The sequence below is a fragment of the Lepidochelys kempii genome, chromosome 8, assembly GCF_965140265.1.
Source record: "Lepidochelys kempii isolate rLepKem1 chromosome 8, rLepKem1.hap2, whole genome shotgun sequence".
Classification (NCBI taxonomy): Eukaryota; Metazoa; Chordata; order Testudines; family Cheloniidae; genus Lepidochelys; species Lepidochelys kempii.
Genome location: NC_133263.1, coordinates 92,613,440 through 92,634,236, shown reverse-complemented (window position 1 = coordinate 92,634,236; position 20,797 = coordinate 92,613,440). Strand labels below are relative to the sequence as shown.

The 20,797-nt window shown below is 40.7% G+C and overlaps 1 protein-coding gene across 1 annotated transcript; it reads right to left on the bottom strand.

Moving 5' to 3' along the window:
* Positions 1-6,189: 6,189 nt before the first annotated feature.
* On the bottom strand, positions 6,190-20,669 carry LOC140916637 (cytochrome P450 2J2-like). Its single transcript, XM_073358309.1, has 9 exons — positions 20,463-20,669; positions 18,724-18,886; positions 15,840-15,980; positions 14,197-14,357; positions 11,359-11,535; positions 10,080-10,221; positions 8,879-9,066; positions 7,242-7,380; positions 6,190-6,368 (listed from the first exon to the last, which is right to left on the bottom strand). The coding sequence occupies exons 1-9, from the start codon at positions 20,667-20,669 to the stop codon at positions 6,190-6,192; spliced, it is 1,497 nt and encodes a 498-aa protein (XP_073214410.1).
* Between the last annotated feature and the right edge of the window lie 128 nt (positions 20,670-20,797).

The following is a 20,797-nucleotide window of genomic DNA, read 5'->3' as shown; positions in this document are numbered from 1 at the left end:
AAAGTTAGTGAGAGGTTTAAAAATCTAACCCTAAATGTTTGGATTTTTTTTTGAATGATTTTTTTCCTGCTATCAACAATTTCTTTTAAAGAAAAAGTTAAATCAATTCTTCTTTGCTATGGAATTTAATGAGAAAGCTAAAGACTATTTTCATTTCCCTGGCATAAGGACACACTGTGGGTCTGATCTACAAGGGGACCACTCCCATGAATAAACTCACATGTTTAAGCCTTTACAGGATCAGACCGTAAACTTTCAAAACTCTTTCTTCTTGTCATTGGTTCTCTGTCCCATTTTGCCTATGAGTGATGTCAGGAAGGAAAAGTTATAGCAATGGGCTGGTTCTGTGTCTGAAATAGAAAATGAAATAGACCAGGCTTTGCATTATGAGCTACACTTGTGCCTCAAACAAATTGTGTGCATGTATCATAGGTAAGGTTGCTATCTGGATGGTTTTTAAGCTGCCTGGCTGGTATTTGTGGTGCCTTTTTGATTAAAAGATTTAATCTGCCATTTGTGTTTTCATGTCATAGCGCTCTACAGTTCACACCCCTGTAGTCTGCACTGTGGTGCTGTGTCAGGATAAGGTAGACACATGATTAAAATAGCCTAAAACTACACATACATGTGCGTGTGGGTGTAAACTGTGTTCCTCTAAAACCTTTTAGACATAATTAGCCATAGTCAGCACTAGGACCCTTTTCATCGAGGGGAGAAGGGGGAGTTGGCCAATGGCTGGTTTTTCTTTGCCTTGGAGGTGGTAACCCTAATCATAGGTCTCAAATGGACTCACATGAAATCGAATGTATATAGTGAACACAAAGAGTAGCCCTTAAAACGTCTGGAAGATCCAGATCCCTTACATTTTTTCTTTAGAAAAATTATGAGATTCTAAGCACAAAGCCTTAATTAAAAATGAACTAGGATTAAAATGATCAAAGTACAGCTCATTCGCAAAATCCCCATCTCTGAATAATAGATGCTGTGATGACATGTGCTGAGGACTCTCCCATGTGGCATAAATGGGCAATTACACAATAATTGCTCAGCAACAACAGCCAGATTATTCTATTCCTTGAGATTTCTATTGAAAGTCAGTGGAAATGTGCTTTATTTACTCTCTTATTTTTCCTGTTAATTAGTGAGTGTCTCATATCAAAAGAAAATGTCACTTATGAAAAGTAGAAAACCCTCATGAAAAATCTTTGTGGTATCTATATTCTACACCTATTAGCAAACAAAAGGCAGTCGATTTAGCAATATAAAACATAAAAAGTTTTTCTTATCTTATCAATATTTTGGCCACATGAATGGGCAAGACCTCTACAAATTACAATTCCAGATTAAATGTGGGTGGGTTTCTAAATAATTAATAGTCTTTAATAATAGGCCTAAGAAATGAGAACCCTTAAAGAGATAAATGTATATAGACACAAGGACTTTCACACAAGAGAAATCTTTAAATATGTTACTTATTCACCTCCTTAGAAGTTCTTTCCAGCAGGGAAAATATCGTCTCTATGGGCCACAATTACTTCTGGCATAAGGAGTCAGAGGAGGGGAGACCAGGGGTTCGTATGGAGGCACTAGTAAAGGAGACAGTGTTATCTACTGGATAGAGCACTGGAATAGGACTCAGGAAACATGGGTTCTAGTTTGGGCTCTATCACGGGCCTGCTGGACGCAAATCACTGCTCCACTATATGCCTTAATTTCTCCATCTGTAAAATGGGAATAATGACATTAATCTCCGTGTAAAGGGCTTTGGGATCTACTGATTAAAAAGCCACTCTATAAATTCTTAGTATTATTATTATAAGGCCTCTGCACAAATGCCTCAGTATTCTGCAGATGTCTCATGATGATTTTAGGGTACCCACGGCAGGTGAGGAGGGCTACCACCTCTGTTGGGTGAAAACCTTGCTCCTGGAAGATGTGGAGGAAATGAAGTGAGTTGAAACAAAGAGTTTTATGATCCTGCTGTGCACTTTTCCCATGAAAGCCATGATGTGGCTTTAAAGTTGTATTTATTAACAGCTTGTAGCAGGAAACAATAATGAACAATAATGATTAAGGCTGCAAGTTTGTCACCAATTCCGTGACTTTCTGGGACCTCTGTGACTTCTGCAGTGGCCATTGCGGCTGGGGGCCACTTGAGCAGTGCAAGTGGCCCCTGGGCCAGCCGCAGTGGCCGCTGCTGGGGCACTCTCAGGTCCCTGCCCCCCCACAGCAGTAGCAGGAGTTTGGGTGTGGGAGGGGGCTCAGGGCTTAGGATTGGGGCACTGGAGGAGGTGAGGGCTGTGAGTGGTGATTACCTCAGGGGGGCTCCCCAGCAGCAGCAAATTCCCTCAGCTCCTAGGCGGAGGCATGGCCAGACAGCTCTGTGTGCTGCCTCCACCTGCAAGCACTGCCCCCGCAGCTCCCATTAGCCACGATTCCCAGCCAATAGGAACTGCAGAGCTGGTGCTCGGGGTTGAGGCAGCGCACAGAGCTGCCTGCCCACATCTCCACCTAGTAGCTGAGGGAGGGAGATGTTGCTGCTTGTGGGGAGGCGCGGAGCCAGGTAGGGAGCCTGCCAGCCCCGCCAACTGTCCCCCCAGCACCTGCTGGGGTCCCAGGCCACATGCCACTGCCCTTCCCCCCCTAGCATCAGCGAGGTTTTTCCAAGCCCCCAGCAGCACACATAGCGCCCTCCAGGCAGCCTTCCCCCAGCACCCCTTGCACTCCCGGGCTCAGCACACATGGCGCCCTCCAGGCAGCCTTCCCCCAGCACCCCTTGCACTCCCGGGCTCAGCACACATGGCGCCCTCCAGGCAGCCTTCCCCCAGCACCCCTTGCACTCCCGGGCTGTCCCCCTACCCCAAGATTTAGTCAGGGGTGTATAATACAAGTCATGGACAGGTCACAGGCCATGAATTTTTGTTTACTGCCCATGACTTTTACTAAAAATACCCGTGACTAAAACATAGCCTTAATAGCGATACAATGATCATTGATGGAGAACTAGAAAGCAAAAGAGGAAATTGTACCTGCTTCTTATTTTCTACTGCAGACAGAGCTATGGCTCTCCACTGCTGCTTCCTTCCCTTACAATCATCATTTGCTCTTGATGACAAACACAACATTCTTTTATAGGCTCAGCTACTGAATTCTGATTAGCCCCCTGAGAAGTGTCTTGTAAGCATAATTATATTGGACACCCAAATTTCAAACCTACCATATCTATGCCAAGTCACTGATTTCTTGAAACAGTTATCTTTTCAGCGTGCATTTTCGTATTTGAATATGCGCACCCTCGTTAGACCATTGCAATATTAAATTTTTACAACAAAGTTCAATCAGACGGGAAGAGTGCAGCTGTCATATAATTCTCATGACTATGGTCAAAGCATAGTTTATGTTTATACCGTACTGCAATTTCGTATTTATTCTGCATACAGCGATGAGATAGTAAATGAAATGTTGCATTTCCAGTGTTTAAAGAGAGACAATAGCCATCCTTGCTTAGGAATAATCATTAATTCAGTACAAAACTCTAATGCAACATCATGAGGAATTCATATTGTAAGACAGTGGTGCCCAACCTTATTACACAGGAGGGCCACATAAACCTAAGCACAAGCTCATGTGGCCCAAACAGATTCTACATATTTTAATAAGATTTAAAGTCACCTGTATTAATTTATATTTTAAGCTCAGCTTGTTTTGTATTTAGATAGGTTGGTTCTATATACAGTATTGTCTATTTACATACTTGTGTAAACTAAAATGAAGTAAACACGATGACAAAACGCTAACGGATCGGCCATTAGTATATTGTGTTGAAGCAGGCACTGGGCCTTAAGAAATGTTCCGGTGGGCCGTGTAAGGCCTGTGGGCCATAAATTATGCACCCCTGCTGTAAGAAATCCATTACTAGTTAGGCCTTCACAGCTGTCACTATGCTGCTTGACAAAGCTAATTGGAACTTCAAGTCAACATAGATAGTCTGGATAGAACCCAGAACCTCCTGTTCCAAAACTCAGATGCTCCTCCCAGTGCCCCAGCTCTAAGAGAACGTGGTGCATGCCCGAATAGTCCCTATAATTTTCAAATATGTGATCATTTAAATTATGTCAGATGCTATTATAGGTTCTGAAACAGACACAGTAGGCCAAATTCTGACCTTGCTTGCAACTGTGCAATCTTGTTATCTTCATGGGTGTGGCGGAGGGTGGAATTTGTCCCATGGCGTGCTTTTATTTCAATGCAGAAGTAACTGGGCATTCAGCTGATGCATTCTGTATGATAATTGGAAGTTGCTTAGCTGACATAACAGGGGTTAAATTTATCCAAATGTGTCCTTATTACATATACTGTAAGTATGCCTGTGAGTGCATTTATTTGAATTGCTGCACACTTGGGATATGTAAGCTGGTAAGGAAATGCATAATAAGCTATTTTTAGTAAAGATAAACACTGATTTTACAAGGATTGCGGGGGGACATCCAAAACCATCAGAATATCAGGGATTCAGGTAGCCAGACACTTTTTCTTAACTAAGCATGATTTCCTCATTAAGGACTAACTTACATGCCAAGACTGAACTTAAATGAAGCAGATTTTTGAGCTGGGCTCACAAAAATAACACTTTGAAAAATAATTTAAGTGTAAAACACTCACAACCTTGGATAACTCTCAAATGACCAGATATAATTGTACTTAACTTTTTAAATGGATATAATGGCTTGTACGTCTGTGGCACTCTCAATGCACTTCAGAAGCATTCGTTAATTAAGCTTTACAACTGGGTTGACTGAAAATCTTGCATTTAATTTTTTTATGGCAAATTTGGGGTTTTGACTAAGCTGAACTTTTTGCAGAAAGCGTCTGCTTTCAATAGAAAATTTTGATTTTTCATCAAAAACCCAAACTCTTGAAAACCAAAATATTTAGAGTTGGATATGCTCATGCAGTGCATTGTGGGAGTTGTAGATTGGTTGGCCATGTTTCCATTTTCCTACATTTCCCATGAGCCACCATGACTAGGGACTCCCATGATGCATCGCCTCTTCCTCCAAGGGGGAAACCATGGTATATCACAGGAAATGTATTTCAGCCAGGGAGTGCAGCCTAGAAAGGAGAATGGGAGCATGAGGTACGTGAACTACAACTCCCATGAGACACCACAGCAGCATTACCAAATTGAAGTATTACTGTTTTCCAGCAACATTTTTTTGCGTTTTGGCCAAAATATTTTCTTATTGGACTTTTTGCCAAAAAAAAAAAAAAAAAAAAATAAGGAATGTCAACAGGAAAAAAAAGCCCTATTATCTGACCAGCTTTACTGACATCATCTGCATGACTCAAGTAATAACTAGCAATATAACCATTTCTCAAGGTGATTAGCAGAGGCCCAGAGTGGATAAGGCCAAAATGTTCAAAAGCGGCCTCTGATTTTGGCCTCAATTTTTGGGTGCCCATTTTCCATGACCTTTCTGACTTGCCCTCCATGTCACCCAACGAAGTGCTTTACCAAGACGAGATATCTCAATTGAAGTACACCAAATCAGAGGCCGCTTTTGAAAATTTTGACATAAGCAACTTACCCAAGGCTACCATACCTGTCAGTGGCAGGGTTGGGAATGTAATACAAGAACCCTGACTAGAGGCTACCAAAAGTTTGACTAGATCCCTGACCCAACCTGAAATCTAGGAGATTTGGGTTCTAGTGCTACTTGTAAACCTCCATCCACCTCCATGATTGTTTAAGAATCATATTTCCCACCACGGGCAAGTCCAACTGCTGCTTTCATGTCCCAGGCTCCCAACTGTGTCTGAGTGCTTTTACTGCCAGAATGGGATCAAGTGATAGTTCCCACTGTCTTGTCACTTTGAGACAAGGGGCACCAAGTAAGAGCCCATTCCTTGGCAGACCTCAGGGAGAATCAGGCTACTCCCACCAAAGGGCAGTGTACTCTAGGTAACATACCCATTACTGTTGCCTGGAGCAATCTCAGGGGCACAGATGTCCCACAATCCATAATCTGGTTGCTAGGAAACTCCTGGCATAAAATAACTGGGAAAAAAATCAAAATAGAGAAAAACTTAAGTAATGGGGCAGACAGGGAGGGAGGGAAGGAGGGGAGCTTTTCTCCTTGAACAGCAGATGTTTAATGAGAAGCAAAACCAACAACATCTTCCTGATCTTCAGCAGCGAGAAACAGCACAAATCTGGAATGGCTTCGGACAGCGTGTGAGGCTTATTGTGAATTCAAAGTTTAACTCCACGTTCTCTGGAGCTCGGAATGTGAATTTCTGAATAAGGGTGGTGAAGAAGATGAACAGCTCTGTTCTAGCCAGCTGCTCTCCAGGGCAAACCCGCTTTCCTGGAAGGGGAAGAAAGAGCAGCTGATGGATTACTGCTATAATTACAGGGTTAAGCGATAGCAAACACAGCGTTCTGTTCCATTAAAAATTCACTCAGACAGTAAGTTCCCTGAAAAACTTGCCAATTGCCTTAATCTAATCAGTACTACTACCTTGGTGTTTGCCATGTAAGATTTGGGGACTATTATTATTATAAAATGTACTGATAGTCTCAAAGGAGCTCTCGACATCTCTAATTATATCCACATTAACACTGTGCATTTTTGAAACTCTCTAGCGGCTGGACTATGAGTCTGCTGCTGCCTCTGAGCTAATACTGTACACACAAAGCCCCACTATGAGAAGCTGAATAGGACTTTATGATCATCCTTTATATTTAGTTAGAATTATGATGGCTCCTAGATATCCTCTTCCCTATATTTCCTCCTCTTGTATGTCCATTGAACATTCTTCTGCATGAGAGATCTCTTCGTTGACAGTGGGGAGGGACTGTTATCCAACAAGAATGTGGGAACTTTCCTCAGAGCTTTACCACTTAATGAAAATGTTGGAGATTGTTCTCAGAGGCAAACTCTGAAAACCAATTAACAGCCGACTTGCACTATTAACAAATACAGTAAAAAAGTCTGCATTGGTAGATGGAGTGAGGAAGGAATTTTCCTTTGTGGTACAGTATTGCCCAGTTAGTATTGCCCATTACAAGGATTTTAAGTTTTCCTCTGAAGCATCAGGTAATGGCTAGTGTCAGAGACAGAACACTGGACAAGATGGACTATTGGTTTGTCCTGGGATGGCACTTCCTAGCTTCATCTACTTTTAAAATATGACATTGGCCTTTTCATGCAAAAACATTCCCTCACACATGGTCTCACCTGCAGAAAAAGGCAGAAAGGCTTCCCGCTTCCTAAACTGGCCATTTTCCAGGAAATGCTCAGGATTAAATGTATCAGGAGTTTCCCACACATTCTTGTCAACCATTATTGATGTCAAATTGGGGATCAAAGTGGTACCCTGCAAAAGGGGAGGAGGAGGAGAATGAGAACTAAAAACAAGTCGGTGGGTGTGTGCTTGAAGGTTACATATTGAGCCATTTTGTTTTTAACACTATTTTATTACTTCTCTTAGACCTGATCTACACACACAGTGGAATTGGTTTAAATAAAGGTGTTTTCTTTAACAATTTAAGGTTTGTCTATACAAGGACATCCAAGAAAATTAATTCAAATTAACTAAAGGTGTGAATTTGAAGTGGACTAGTTAAATTGCTTAAACCCCCGTGTGAACTCACTAATTCAGAATTAAAGGAGATTTAATTCAGTTTAATAACAGTGTCCACACAGGGATTTAGTGCTGTTTAACTAATCTACTTCAAATTCACACCTTTAGTTAATTCAGATTAATTTTTCTGGATAGCCTTGTATAGACACGGCCTTCATTAAGCCAATGCAACACCCTGCACAGACACTTTTAGTTTATTTGCAGTCTGATTTTTATTGGTTTGACTTGTGTCAGTAAATTACAATTATGTTAGTACGGCTAAACCAACGGAAGCCAGTTTAAAACCAATAAAAGGGTGTCCACACAGGAGTTTGCATCAGTTTAACTTTTCAAACTGATTTTAGTTAAACTAGTGCAATTTCTGTGTGTACATAAGGTTTTAAACTAAAACTTGCTTCAGCTGTTGCTTTTTTTTTTTAAGCAAGCTAAAATTGCTACCACATAACAAGAAACTTCCCATCCTCCACCAGAGAGGGGCAAACATTGCAGTCAAGTTATAGGATTGATTGTACAAACATTAAGGAGTCAGCTCTCTCCATGAAACAACTGATCAGGTTACTGGGAGGTATAAGAAACAACAGGCTGTTTGATATTTACTATTAGAATGAGAGCTTGGTGCTTGTTGCTAAAAACTAGCTGCTAAAAACTAGCTTTTAATTAGTGCTATTTATTTATCAAAGCAGAGTTTCCTAAGACACTTAAGCCTAACATATCAAAATTCTATGTCCTCTTACTATTGGTTCCCATGGTCTCTGGGTCTCAGTTTCATATCATTCATGAAATTACCCTATATTGTATTTTTCTTAACACCAAAACTGAAGTCTTTGCAGCACACAGAAAAATCAAGGAATTAAATGAATATTTTTTTGTAAAATGAGAACGAAGCCCTTTTTACATAGTTCCTTTCTCCAGAAAAGTTATCTTTATAGAGAACTTCTGTAGACCTTAATAGAAAATTATAATTTTTCTATGGGATTTTAGATCATATATAATGTAATAAGAATTATATCACTTCTATAGATGGATTTTTAAAAGTCATGAAAATGACACCAATCTCTATTATTTTAGTTTTTAGAGAAATTTCTAAAGTACTCTGTTAAATTGCTATTGGATTCTAATAGTTTCACCTGCTTTTAAATTATATGAGATTTTGCCGTAAAAGAATTAAAAGTTAGATCTAACGTCAAACCAACAGAAGAAGAAAGGAAGGTTTGGTTTCCTTTCAGGTTACTTTTGGCAAATGGAATCCTGCCAGTGTAGTGTCACTGGTTGCCATTCTGGGCACATTTATAGGTACTACGTTGCCCATCCTTTGTACTTCATTGAGGACTGCGTTGGTATACGGCATATTCTCTTTGTCATCCATCATTGGTTGCCGGGACTGGCCAATCACTGTCTCAATTTCTGTTTGCACTTTCTCTGAAAAGAAGCCAAAAGCCACATTAACAGTTATGATGAGGAGAAGCAGTTTTTCTATTTAGAGAGCCTTGAATTGTTCAGATTTTCAGCTGCATTTTTATTTTTAAAGTGCTTTGAGTGACAGGTGCCTCCTTCCTCCTTCCAAATCCTGGATGTAAATGCTGTGCTTAGTCGCAAAAAGGTACAGCATGGGCAACAGCAGTGCAAGGCTCCCTCACGTTGCCTTGCCAACCTGCCTTGACCATGCCTGCAAGGAACTAGCTCTAGCCCTCAAGTGGTGGAAGATAAGTCAGGACCTGGCTCAAAGCCCATTGAAGTCAATGGGAGTCTTTCCACTGACTTCAATGGATTTGGGGTCAGGCCTTCATTATTCATGACCACTCTGTCATGGGGATGTCTGCTGAGGCTGTTACAAAAAGTGCCAATTAATAATAAATCATCATACATTTATGGAACTTTCTATCTCAAGATTTCAGCATGCCTTTCAATATTAATTAATTAAGCATCACATTACCCCTGTAAAGTAGCTAAGAATCATTCCCATTTTACAGATGGGGAAACTGATGCACACAGAGGTGAAGTGGCTTGTCCAAGGTCACACATGAAGTCAGTGCAAAGCCAAGAAGAAGTCAGTTCCCAGGAGTGAGCATTTACCACTAGACAGTCCTTTCCCTCTCATGCTTGTGGTGGTTGTTCTGCAGAGACCTATGCACTTAGAGCTGCAAAGACCCCACTAGCTTGAGGATTTCCAGTGCCGAAGCTCAGATGTAGCCAGTACAATAAGCATTCATTTGTTGTTCTCAGTGCTGTTCCCAGTGAAGTGAGAAAGGCAATCTTTCAGCTACTGGGGCTCACTGAGGAATTTAAGGGCAGAATATAAGGCCTGGATTCAAAGCTCACAGAAATCAGTGGGAAGAATTCCATTTGCATCAGTGGGCTTTGAATCAGGCCTATAAGGAATAAACTGAAAGGAAGGAAGGACAATTTCAATTTTAAACCATTACAAAATCTACCTTGAATTTTGGGATATACTGCCATGTACAGCAGAGCCCAGCGTATGGTTGTGGCAGCTGTTTCAGTCCCAGTTAAAAACAGATCCAGTGTGCAACACAGTAGATTTTCCTCATTGAAATAAGAGATGGAATCATCCTTAGACTTTAAAATAAAAGGAGGTAGAAATATATATATATATTAGTTATATGTGGTAGCATGGACAGGCAAATTATCCACCTCAAAAGAAAAACCTAAGGCCTCACCAAATTGACGTAATTGTTAAAATTAATAGAAGATTGTGTCTAAATCCGCTGCACTGCCTCGGAAATCTCAGTCTTGGCTTTTTCATATATCTAGGGTGAGAACTGCACCCCATTGCTCCTTTACTTTGGGTAAGAAGGTCAAAGCAGGGGGCCCCAAAAGCTCTGGTGACACCTGGAGGAGGATCCCCCCCAATAGAGGCAATGGGACAGATGGCTGGCAGGCTGCCTTTTGAGGACCACTTTCCTAATCCCAGGGCAGGAAATGTGTCAAGGGCAGAGCCACAGCGTGATGCACTGCAAAGATTCTGTTCAGCGCTGCGGCCCATAAAGCCACCCAGGCTGCTGTAACTTAGGATCCCAGGGCTGTCTAAGTTACTCCAGGGGCCTTTCCAGCACCTGAGGAGGAGGGTGCAAAGATGACTTTAATGCACCTTAGCACCCCCCACCCACCGTATTCCTTCTGCATTGCAATCTTGTAAATCATAGTCACGTTAGAAAACCATATTCAGTTGAACAGTCCTATTGATGTTTTTGATATTAACTCATGTCCATCAGAGTTTCAGGACTGGGTCTCTGATTTACGTTAATTAGTTTGTGATACATCCTTATTTCCCCTAGACCATTTTGAAAATCCCATGTGCAGTATGGCAGGGCAGTGACTTTTGGCAAATCAAGGACTTCTTTAAATTTTTTAATGTTAAATTTTTTTTCAACATTTTTTAATGTTAAATTTCATTAAAAAAATTGTACTTGAGAATTCTCAAGTACATTAGATTAAGTGACCTTCCAAGTGCTTTAAAACAGCATGCTGTACATTGTAAGTACTTTTAAACGAAAAATAACTATCCATTCAAACAACTTTTCTTAGAAAATTTTGCCCTAAAAGAATTAGTGAGCAATTTAGAATGGCAAAATCCAAATGACAAACACAGCTCCAGATAGCTTATCTGAGAAGCTAGTGTCTAAATTCTAAGTGTTGTCTATTGCTTTTTCTTTCCGTTGCGCAGTAAATTGTTGGTTCTCTTTGTCCTCTTACCTTTTCTATTTCCTTCAGATAACAGTCAATGAAGTTTCGGGTTTCAGATGAATTCCAGTCCCCCTTGTGCTTTGCAATCACTCCTTTCACAAAATATTTAAGTTTCTCCCAATGTTTGAAAATTTTATTATGGGGCCCTGGGACCCACCTCATTAGCCAGGGGAAAGCATTATACAGCTGTTAAGATGTAAGGGAACAGGAAAAATTAATACCTCGTAGGATCAAGAAAAAAAATCGATTACAGTTTAACACATCTAGCACAGTTTATTAGCCTGATTCTCCAAACATTTACACCAGGGCAAAGCAGGAGTTATTCCACTGAAGTCAATGGAGTTACACTGGTGTGAAATGGGTGTGATTTAGACCCACTGTTTTCTGACAATAAAAGTTTATTTTTTTGGAACTCATGCTGGCCAATAAAATCCCTTAATCTGAAACAAAAACTTAAAAAAACCAACCAGAGTCTTATGGTGTAGGCCCAGAATAAATCAATTGACTGTGGAGTTCTACAGATATAACTGAGATCAGAGTCTGACCCACAGTATGCAGAACTGCATAATCTATTCACAGTAAAACTCCAAATCAATCAGTATTGGCCAGATCTAGTTATAAATCTGGAAACTCAGGCCAGTCATTAACAAATAATAATAATAAATACCTAGTTCTAGTGCTTTTCATCAGTAGATCTCAAATCACAATCTTAAATGTATTTATCATCACAACACCTCTGTGAGGTAGGTAAGTGCTATGATCATCCCCAGTATGATTCAGGAATAAATCTAGTTGAAAACTGGGGGGGGGGATTTTAAGGATAATTTTGTCCATTTTCCATAGAAATTGTAGAAGTTTATGAAATTTCCCAAACACATCTATGGATAAACCTTTTAAATGAACCTGACGTGCTACAGAATTTGCATCACGATCACACAACATTTGTGTTTTCATATAGCTTGGATGTGAAACAACATACTTGGTGGTTTCTCTCTTTTTTAGCACCCACACCTTTTTTGTGAAAAGTAGGGCTGTGAAGCGATTAAAGAAATTAATCACGATTAATCGCATTGTTAAACAATAATAGAATACCACTTATTTAAATATTTTTGGATGTTTTCTACATTTTCAAATATATTGACTTCAATTACAACACAGAACACACTGTACAGTGCTCACTTTATATTTATTTTTTATTACAAATATTTGTGCTATAAAAAAAGAAATAGTATTTTTCAATTCACCTCATACAAGTAACATAATACAATCTCTTTATCATGAAAGTTGAACTTACAAATGTAGAATTATGTACAAAAATAACTGCATTCAACAATAAAACAAAGTCCACTCAGTCCTACTTCTTGTTCAGCCAATCACTCGACAAACAAGTTTGTTTACATTTGCAGGAGATAATACTGTCTACTTCTTGTTTACATTGTCACCTGAAAGTGAGAACAGGCATTCACATGACATTGTTGTAGCCAGCGTCACAAGATATTTACGTGCCAGATGCACTAAAGATTCATATGTCCCCTCATGCTTCAACCACCATTCCAGAGGATGTGCTTCCATGCTGATGACTGGTTCTGCTCCATAAAGATCCAAAGCAGTGCAGACCAACGCATGTTCACTTTCATCATCTGAGTCAGATGCCACTAGCAGAAGGTTGATTTTCTTTTTTGGTGGTTCAGGTTCTGTAGTTTCCACATCAGAGTGTTGCTCTTTTAAGACTTCCGAAAGCATGCACCACACCTCATCCCTCTCAGATTTTGGAAGGCACTTCAGATTCTTAAATCTTGGGTCGAGTGCTATAGCGATCTTTACAAATCCCACATTGGTACCTTCTTTGCGTTTTGTCAAATCTGCAGTGAAAGTGTTCTTAAAATGAACAACACATGCTGGGTCATCATCTGAGAGTGCTATAATATGGAATACATGGCAGAATGCAGGTAAAACAAAGCAGGAGACATACTATTCTCCCACAAGGACTTCAGTCACAAATGTAATTTATGCATTATTTTTTAATGAGCGTCATCAGCATGGAAGCATGTTCTCTGGAATGGTGGCTGAAACATGAGAGGGCATACGAATGTTTCGCATATCTGGCACATAAATACCTTGCAATGCTGGCTACAAAAGTGCCATGCGAATGCCTGTTCTCACTTTCAGTAGACACTGTAAATAAGAAGCTGGCAGCATTATCTCCCATAAATGTTAACAAACTTGTTTGTCTTAGTCAATGTCTGAACAAGAAGTAGGACTGAGTGGACTTGTAGCTGCTAAATTTTTACATTGTTTTGTTTTTGAGTGCAGTTATGTAACAAAAAAACCTTACATTTGTAAGTTGCATTTTCATGATAAAGAGATTGCATTACGATATTGTACGAGGTGAATTGAAAAATACTATTTCTTTTGTTTATAATTTTTGCAAATACTTGTAATAAAAATAATATAAAGTGAGCACTGCACACTTTGTATTCTGCATTGTAACTGAAATCAATATATTTGAAAATGTAGAAAAACATCCAAAATGTTGAATAAATTTCAATTGGTATTCCATTGTTTAACAGTGCAATTAAAACTGTGATTAATCACGATTAATTTTCTTAATTGCAATTAATTTTTCTGAGTTAGTCGTGTGAGTTAACTACGATTAATCGACAGCCCAAATAAAAACCAGAATTAAGGAAACGATACTCACATGAAGGAATACAGGGTCATTTCCCATAGATCATTATACTTTTTTTTTTTTACAAGGAAAAGTCAGATTCCCCTCACTTGATTCTGCTCTCACTCTAACTACTTTACTTTTCAGGTGTCTGAAATCAAAAAACAAACCAGCTTTACCTGGCCCCAAAAATTTCCTATGAGGAGTAATGTCTCAGAGAGTAAATGCAGTAATTCCTGGAACTGATTGTCATGGTATTCAAAGCGCTCCCCAAAAGTGATGGAAGAGATAATATTTGAAACAGCACTATTAATTTTATAATGAGGGTCAAATGGTTGCCCTGGAGGAGAAAATATAGGTACAGTGTCAGTTTAAAAATATTCCAGACTAGTGTAATAATACCACTGTAGATTCTTAAAACTGAAATATTATTTTAAATCCAATTTACTTTTCACCACTTATACTGTTTTGGTTTTACGCTACGTTCAGTATGGCAAATGAATAGGAACTCCCAGACTATGAGTCAGCAGACCTGGGTCCTATTTCTAGCTCTTCAATGGCTTGTTAGGACCTGGGGCAATCCACTGAACCTCTGAGGACTTCAGATTCCCACCTGTTAAATGGGGTTAATATTTGGTTACTCATCTACTTAAAGCATATTAACATCTACATATGGAAAAGCTCTACATAAGATCTAAGTATTCTTATTTTCTAACAGTTCTATAGTCAGTTTCTAGTCGATTTAACTTTCAACTTTTGTGCCCTAGCACAAAGCTGACACGTTTGGGTTTTAAATATTGCAGGGGAAACCCAATTAAAGTATCCAGGAAACCATTTATAATATTAATATAGTCTTAGGTTTTGTACATTTTAATAACATTTTCTTATTGGTCCTAAACAACCAGACTGCATCCCTTTAAAGATTAGCTCTCCTCTACACATTGCATACTAACTGTATTCCACAAACACCACAACAACGGATTTCTTGGCATACCTATATAAACTATAAAAGACAAATAGAAAGTTATGGGAGGATAAGTCTGGATGGCTGCTTAAAAATCCATTATTGGATAACAATACATATAAATCATATGCTTTTTTAAAATAAAGATTACATAGATAGAATATCAGGGTTGGAAGGGACCTCAGGAGGTCATCTAGTCCAACCCCCCTGCTCAAAGCAGGACCAATCCCCAATTTTTGCCCCAGATCCCTAAATGGCCCCCTCAACGATTGAACTCACAACCCTGGGTTTAGCAGGCCAATGCTCAAACCACTGGGCTATCCCTCCCCCCAACATCATGCATTGCATGTGCTGTTCTGTTACGTATCCAAATACTACTGAAATCTTCTATGTTTATTTTCCCAATACATATAAAACATATTCTCTAGCACAAAGAAGCCTTGATTCTTGATAGTGCCTAGGAGCCCCAATCATAATAAAAATAATAAAAAGAAAAAATAGATAAACCTCTTGTTTGGGCAGATTATTGCATAAATGTCCATTATGGACCTCTTTGCACTTCCTTCTGAAGCATCTTGTACTGGCCACTTTCGGAGATAGGCTACCAGAGTAGATGGAGCCCAGGTCTTGATCTCATATGGCAATTCCTGTTTTCCTATGGTTATTCCTTTCACTGGTGCCATCATGGTGCATATATTTACGTGTCACAACCATTCCAGGTGTTTCTGGCCTAGGCTCCCCAAAGGCCATGGGTAGTGTTGGCACGGATCAAGGGGGCTGATCAAGATCTCTGTGCGACTGTCCTGAGAAAAGCATAGCTAAAATCTTAGGACAAAATAATGTAAGTTCATTTCTTACCTTTCTCTTCCTCTATTGCTTCAGTAAGATATCTGCTCTCTTCCTGTATTCGTTCTTCAAAGCTTACACCAATGCTTTTCAGGGCCGATAAAACAAATTTTCTTTGTTGCCTCCAGATACGTCCATTTGATGATATCAGCCCTGCAATTTTTATATTTATGTGTATGTTTTGCCGTATGCAGGAAACAGTTTAAAAATCATCATTAGAGTATTAAAAAAACAAACTTATTTTTAAAGTACATTTTTGCATGGGAATTAAAACCCAAAAGCAATCGGCTTACACTCTGGAGCTAGCTTTACAGATTTGCTTTAATCTGCTTTTCCCCCTTTTCTCTTGAGCTTTGTGTGAATAAAAGGGGTAAGCACAAGTAGTTTACTATTAGTACTATTACAGTGTTGGGAGACCTGCATGTGGGGAGTGATTTTCTCTGTAAGGTTCAGCCGTGGTGCTGCGTGCAGCTGGAGGAAAGAAAAGTAACGGGGAAATTAAAAAAAGAGTCACACAGGCTGGTCTACACAGAAAACTTACATCAGTGGAGCTATGTCTCTCTGGGATGTGACAAATCCCCACCCTTAAGAGATAACCTCTAGATCATTTAGTCTGATCTCCCGTATATCACAATCCACCAAGACCACCCCACAACTGAAAGAAACCAAAGTATCACAGCCCACAGGAGACTAGACTGTTCCATGCTATAGGAGGGACAGAGGGAGACCAGCGCTCAAGGTCCCTGCAATGGCAAAGAAATGATTCAGTGAGATATACCCACATAAACCCTGGCAAGAGAACTAAACACACATGCTGCAGAAGGAGGCCAAACAGACCCCCATGGGGACTGCCAATCTGACCTGGGGGAAATTCCTTCCTGACCCCACATAGGCAATCAGTTAGACTCTCAGCATGTGAGCAAGAACCAGCCAGCCAAGCACCTGAGAGAAAGAATGCTTGCAGCTGCCTCAGAGCTCTGGCCACCCCTCCCACTGTCCCATCTCCTGTGAAACTCTTTAAAGGTGTCTGGCCTCTTGCATTTATTTAGCTCCTTTAATCTAAATAGTTTCCCAGGTATAAACAGATACTAGGATATTTGGGCCAAATGCTGAGGTGATTACTAAGGGCTTGATTGCACCAGCCTCACTCACACTGAGAAGAAGCTGTTTGTGTGAGCAATCCCATTGACCTCAGTGGGCTCTCCTGTAAGCACTACCTAGCCTGAGTATAGGCAGCAGAAGCAGACACCCTGTTTTTACTGACAGACTCCCATTATCTTCAGGGGTAGCTATGTGTGTACCTCTCACAGGATGATCAAGAGCATTTACATTACCATGCTGTTTACTACTGAACATTGAAAGAGAGAGACACAGACACGGATGGGAAAGCTTCAGGACAACTGCACTCAGAAATGCTCAAAATGTAACCACCATCCCTGTTTACTTCAAATATTTTACTCTTCTTTTCTTCTCTTATTCTATTTTTTCCTTCTATTTCTTCCCAGTAGTACGCAGCCCCAAGTAGAAGACAAACTTTCCAATGTCAGTGGGAGTTTACCTCAGTCAGGACTAAGTTTGATTTTGGCCTTATATACACAGAGTCACTTTGCCAAACATTGAAGTGCACCAAGCTCTAAGATGAAATACAAACACATGTTTTGCAATTCACATCAACCCAACAGAATGATTTACAGAATGAGTGGGAGTGTTCGATTAGATAGATAATTGCACCCACCTGAAATTACATGGGGGAAATGTGTAGGCATTTAGGTGTACAGTTTCTGGGCCTGTACAGTTAGCAGGGAGTTTTCCTAGTGCAGCAACAGGCACAGGCTTTAGTGATTGTACAGTATCCTTCTCCTACATGCCTGTTACTGTTACTGATAGGACAATACTCAGTCTATGAATTTAGCTCTTTTTACTGTGCTCATTGCTGAGGTATCGGTGTCTGACAGATTTTAAGATTGACTAGGTAGATGAGAGAATATCTTTTAGTGGAGCAACTTTTGTTGGCGAGAGAGACACACTTTCGAGCTTACACAGAGCTCTTCTTCAGGGAGCTTGTCTTCTACAGAGCTCTATGTGGCTTGAAAGCTTGTCTCTCCGCAGTAGAAGTTGCTCCAATAAAAGATATTATCTCACCCTCCTTGTCTCGCTAATATCCTGGGACCAACACGGCTACAACACTGCAAACAACGGTTTTTAAGGTCAACATTTTCCAACCTTGTTGCCTGAGGTTAGGGCCCTGCAGCTATGTAGGCACCTAAACCAAAGTGGCCAAAGGTCCAAAGCACTGGACGCTGCAAGTGCTGCAGTGCCTTTGGAAGTCAGACCACTTCTGTTTAGGTGCCTACATGGATTTTGGACCCTAGCCTCAGGCAACCCAGGTTTGAAAATTTTAGCCTAAAAGATAGCTTTGTCTCTTCTCCATTGCTAGTTCACGTTTTCCAGGTCATTGAGATTTCGGGAATTGATTCAGGTTCAGAAATACCAAACCTGCAGTAAATATGTAGCTAGCCTAGGGCCAGATGTTTAAAGGTATTTTCAATACCCTAAAAAAATCTAGGTCCTATTCAGCAAAAGTGCTTTATATGTTATGTGTCCAGCTGACCCAAAATTGGGAGGGGCTGTTTACACTCCATACTAGCTCTCATGTTAAATTCAGTGAAACCAGTCAGAACGATCCCATCCCCCAACCTTTCAGAGAGAGGGAGTAAAATAATATTTCCTCACTGAGATTTAGAAACACTGGAACAATTCCAGCTCTCCTGTGCATCCCAGGTAAAGTTGCTGGGATTGTAGCCAAGGGCAGAATTCAGCTTTTTTTTTTTTGGAATGGTCATGCTGCTGTTCAGGTGAAGTAGCAACCAATGACAACCACATCACGGGAACTCACCAAGGCCTTTAAAAATTTCACGGAGAAGTGGTATATGTGGTCGATCTGCAAATACTTCAGCTTGATGGATAAGAGCTTCCTTCACTAGTTGGCATCCGTTGACCACCACAAATGTCAGATTTCCAAACTGCACACTGAAAATGTTGCCATACCGGCCAATAAGCTGAAAGACACGTTCCTCTGATTTAGTTACCTTCTGTGTCAAACAAGCCACTGGAAGGATGGAGATGGTACAAAAATACTGGCAAGCTGTAGTGTAGGAGAGATGCCTCCTTAGCAATCTGATCATAGGCATTGCCTAAAGCTCTGCTCTGTATAACTTGGACATGACTCTTACACACTGGAACACTAATGCTAGAGGATGATCCAGATGATCCTCCTGGAATGTTTGGTAACATATGGGACCAACGTTAGGCCAAAGTTCTCATCAAAAAAAGATAAACTCCATTATAATGGTTCCTCATCATCTCCGTGCCCTCCCCCCCGCCCCACGCTTTTACACACGTAGAACTAAATCTAGGCGGTTAGAACTAAAACTTTGCATATTGGCTTATAGAGCATCTGCCAAGGCCTGGATTTTCCATGGCATATTCCCTTACCAATGTGTGCATATAGCATCTGTATGGACAGGGTTTAAGACACCTGCCACCACCAGTCAGAGTCAGACTGTGCTTAATATTTAGGCCAGCCCTTATCTTCCTCAGCAGGTTAATACCTTCCACACTGAACATTCACTTTTGATCCCACATGTTCTCTTTTTCCAGGAAAGGAAGATACCATTACCATTTAGGATCAGGAGTGTTTTCTCCATCAGATTGTAACAGTTCTGAGTGGGAAGAAGAGGACAAATCAGAGGCCTAAAAGCATTGATAATGCCCTTAATGCTCTGCCCGAATGGGATGTCTTCATCATCTGTAGGATCCTTCTTCAACACAGCAAAATAAGTACAAGGAATTATAGCTGGCCCTTGTCTTACAAGCATAATTGTTATTTTGATGCCTAAAACCTATCAGACATGTGTTTCCCAAGTTCTCCCAGGCTTCACTCAAGAGGAATGGGAGCCTGTGAGAACAGCACCCAGGCCTAGGCTGGATGCAACACAAGAGAAGACATATTTTAAAGTAATAGCAAAAGAAAACAAGCCAGACCCCGGAGGGATGTTACTTTGCCCAGCCAGTTATAATGGAGGGTAAGCCCCCTCCTCCACTTTTTCGGCGGGAAGATCCTCGGCTGGTGTCAATTGTCATAGCGCCACTGACTTCACTGGCAGTTAGGACTCTTGGATACTATTCCTGGCTCTGCCACTGCTTCTCTGTGTGACCCTGAGCAAGTCACATAGGCACTTAACCTCTTTGTGCCTTAGCTCTTCCATCTGTACAATAGATGGAATGGGACGAATCCTGGGCACCAGAACAAAGGCAAAGTAAATGGACAAAGGCTCTTCATAAGTCTGCATAATTGTGAATCCACCAATCACCTATCATCCCTTCCCCAATCTGTCTCAGCCCTTCCGTGATACCACAGAGAGGCAGAGGTGGGATGGAATCAGTTTCTACACAACCTCTCCGCTGGAGTTCTGCTGCATTTAGGTCCCATCTGCACCCAGCAAGGTCCAGTAACAGTTACCTACACCACAGGCTGTCAGGCTTACTGTCTGTAGAGCATTTCCAAGGGTCTGCTATAGAACACGCTCTGTACATGCAAAGCATTAATACGATAAACTTCAGTCAGGCTCTTACCTTCTGCAAAACGAGGTGGATGGGCTGCTTAAAGTCCACAATAGTGCCAATGAAAGGAAACAGTAGTGGCCCAGGAGGAAAATTCTTGGGACGTCTCTTTTTCACATGATCAGCAATTAAAAGAAACACAACCAGAATGACTAAGAGAGTCTGAGCAGTCTTCCTTTCCCAAAGGGAAGTTAAAATGCACCACAAACGCAGCTGCATCTTGACTGTCAAAGTACAAATTTTTTAATGCCAAAAGGGACCTGGGCTCTGACCCTTGTCTAGTCTTGCTGAGATGGGAGGTAGAGGTGGGTAAAGTAAACTGGCTAAGCTGCTAATAATGGCCTGGT

Bases quoted from the DNA above. Each gene is read 5' to 3' on its own strand.
- LOC140916637 (XM_073358309.1), bottom strand. From the start codon at position 20,669: ATGCAGCTGCGTTTGTGGTGCATTTTAACTTCCCTTTGGGAAAGGAAG. The intron at 10,222-11,358 runs GTAAGAGGACAA...TTTATTTTAAAG, and splicing joins ATCTGAAGGAAATAGAAAAG to TCTAAGGATGATTCCATCTC. The intron at 6,369-7,241 runs GTGAGACCATGT...TTCCCCTTCCAG, and splicing joins CTTTCTGCCTTTTTCTGCAG to GAAAGCGGGTTTGCCCTGGA.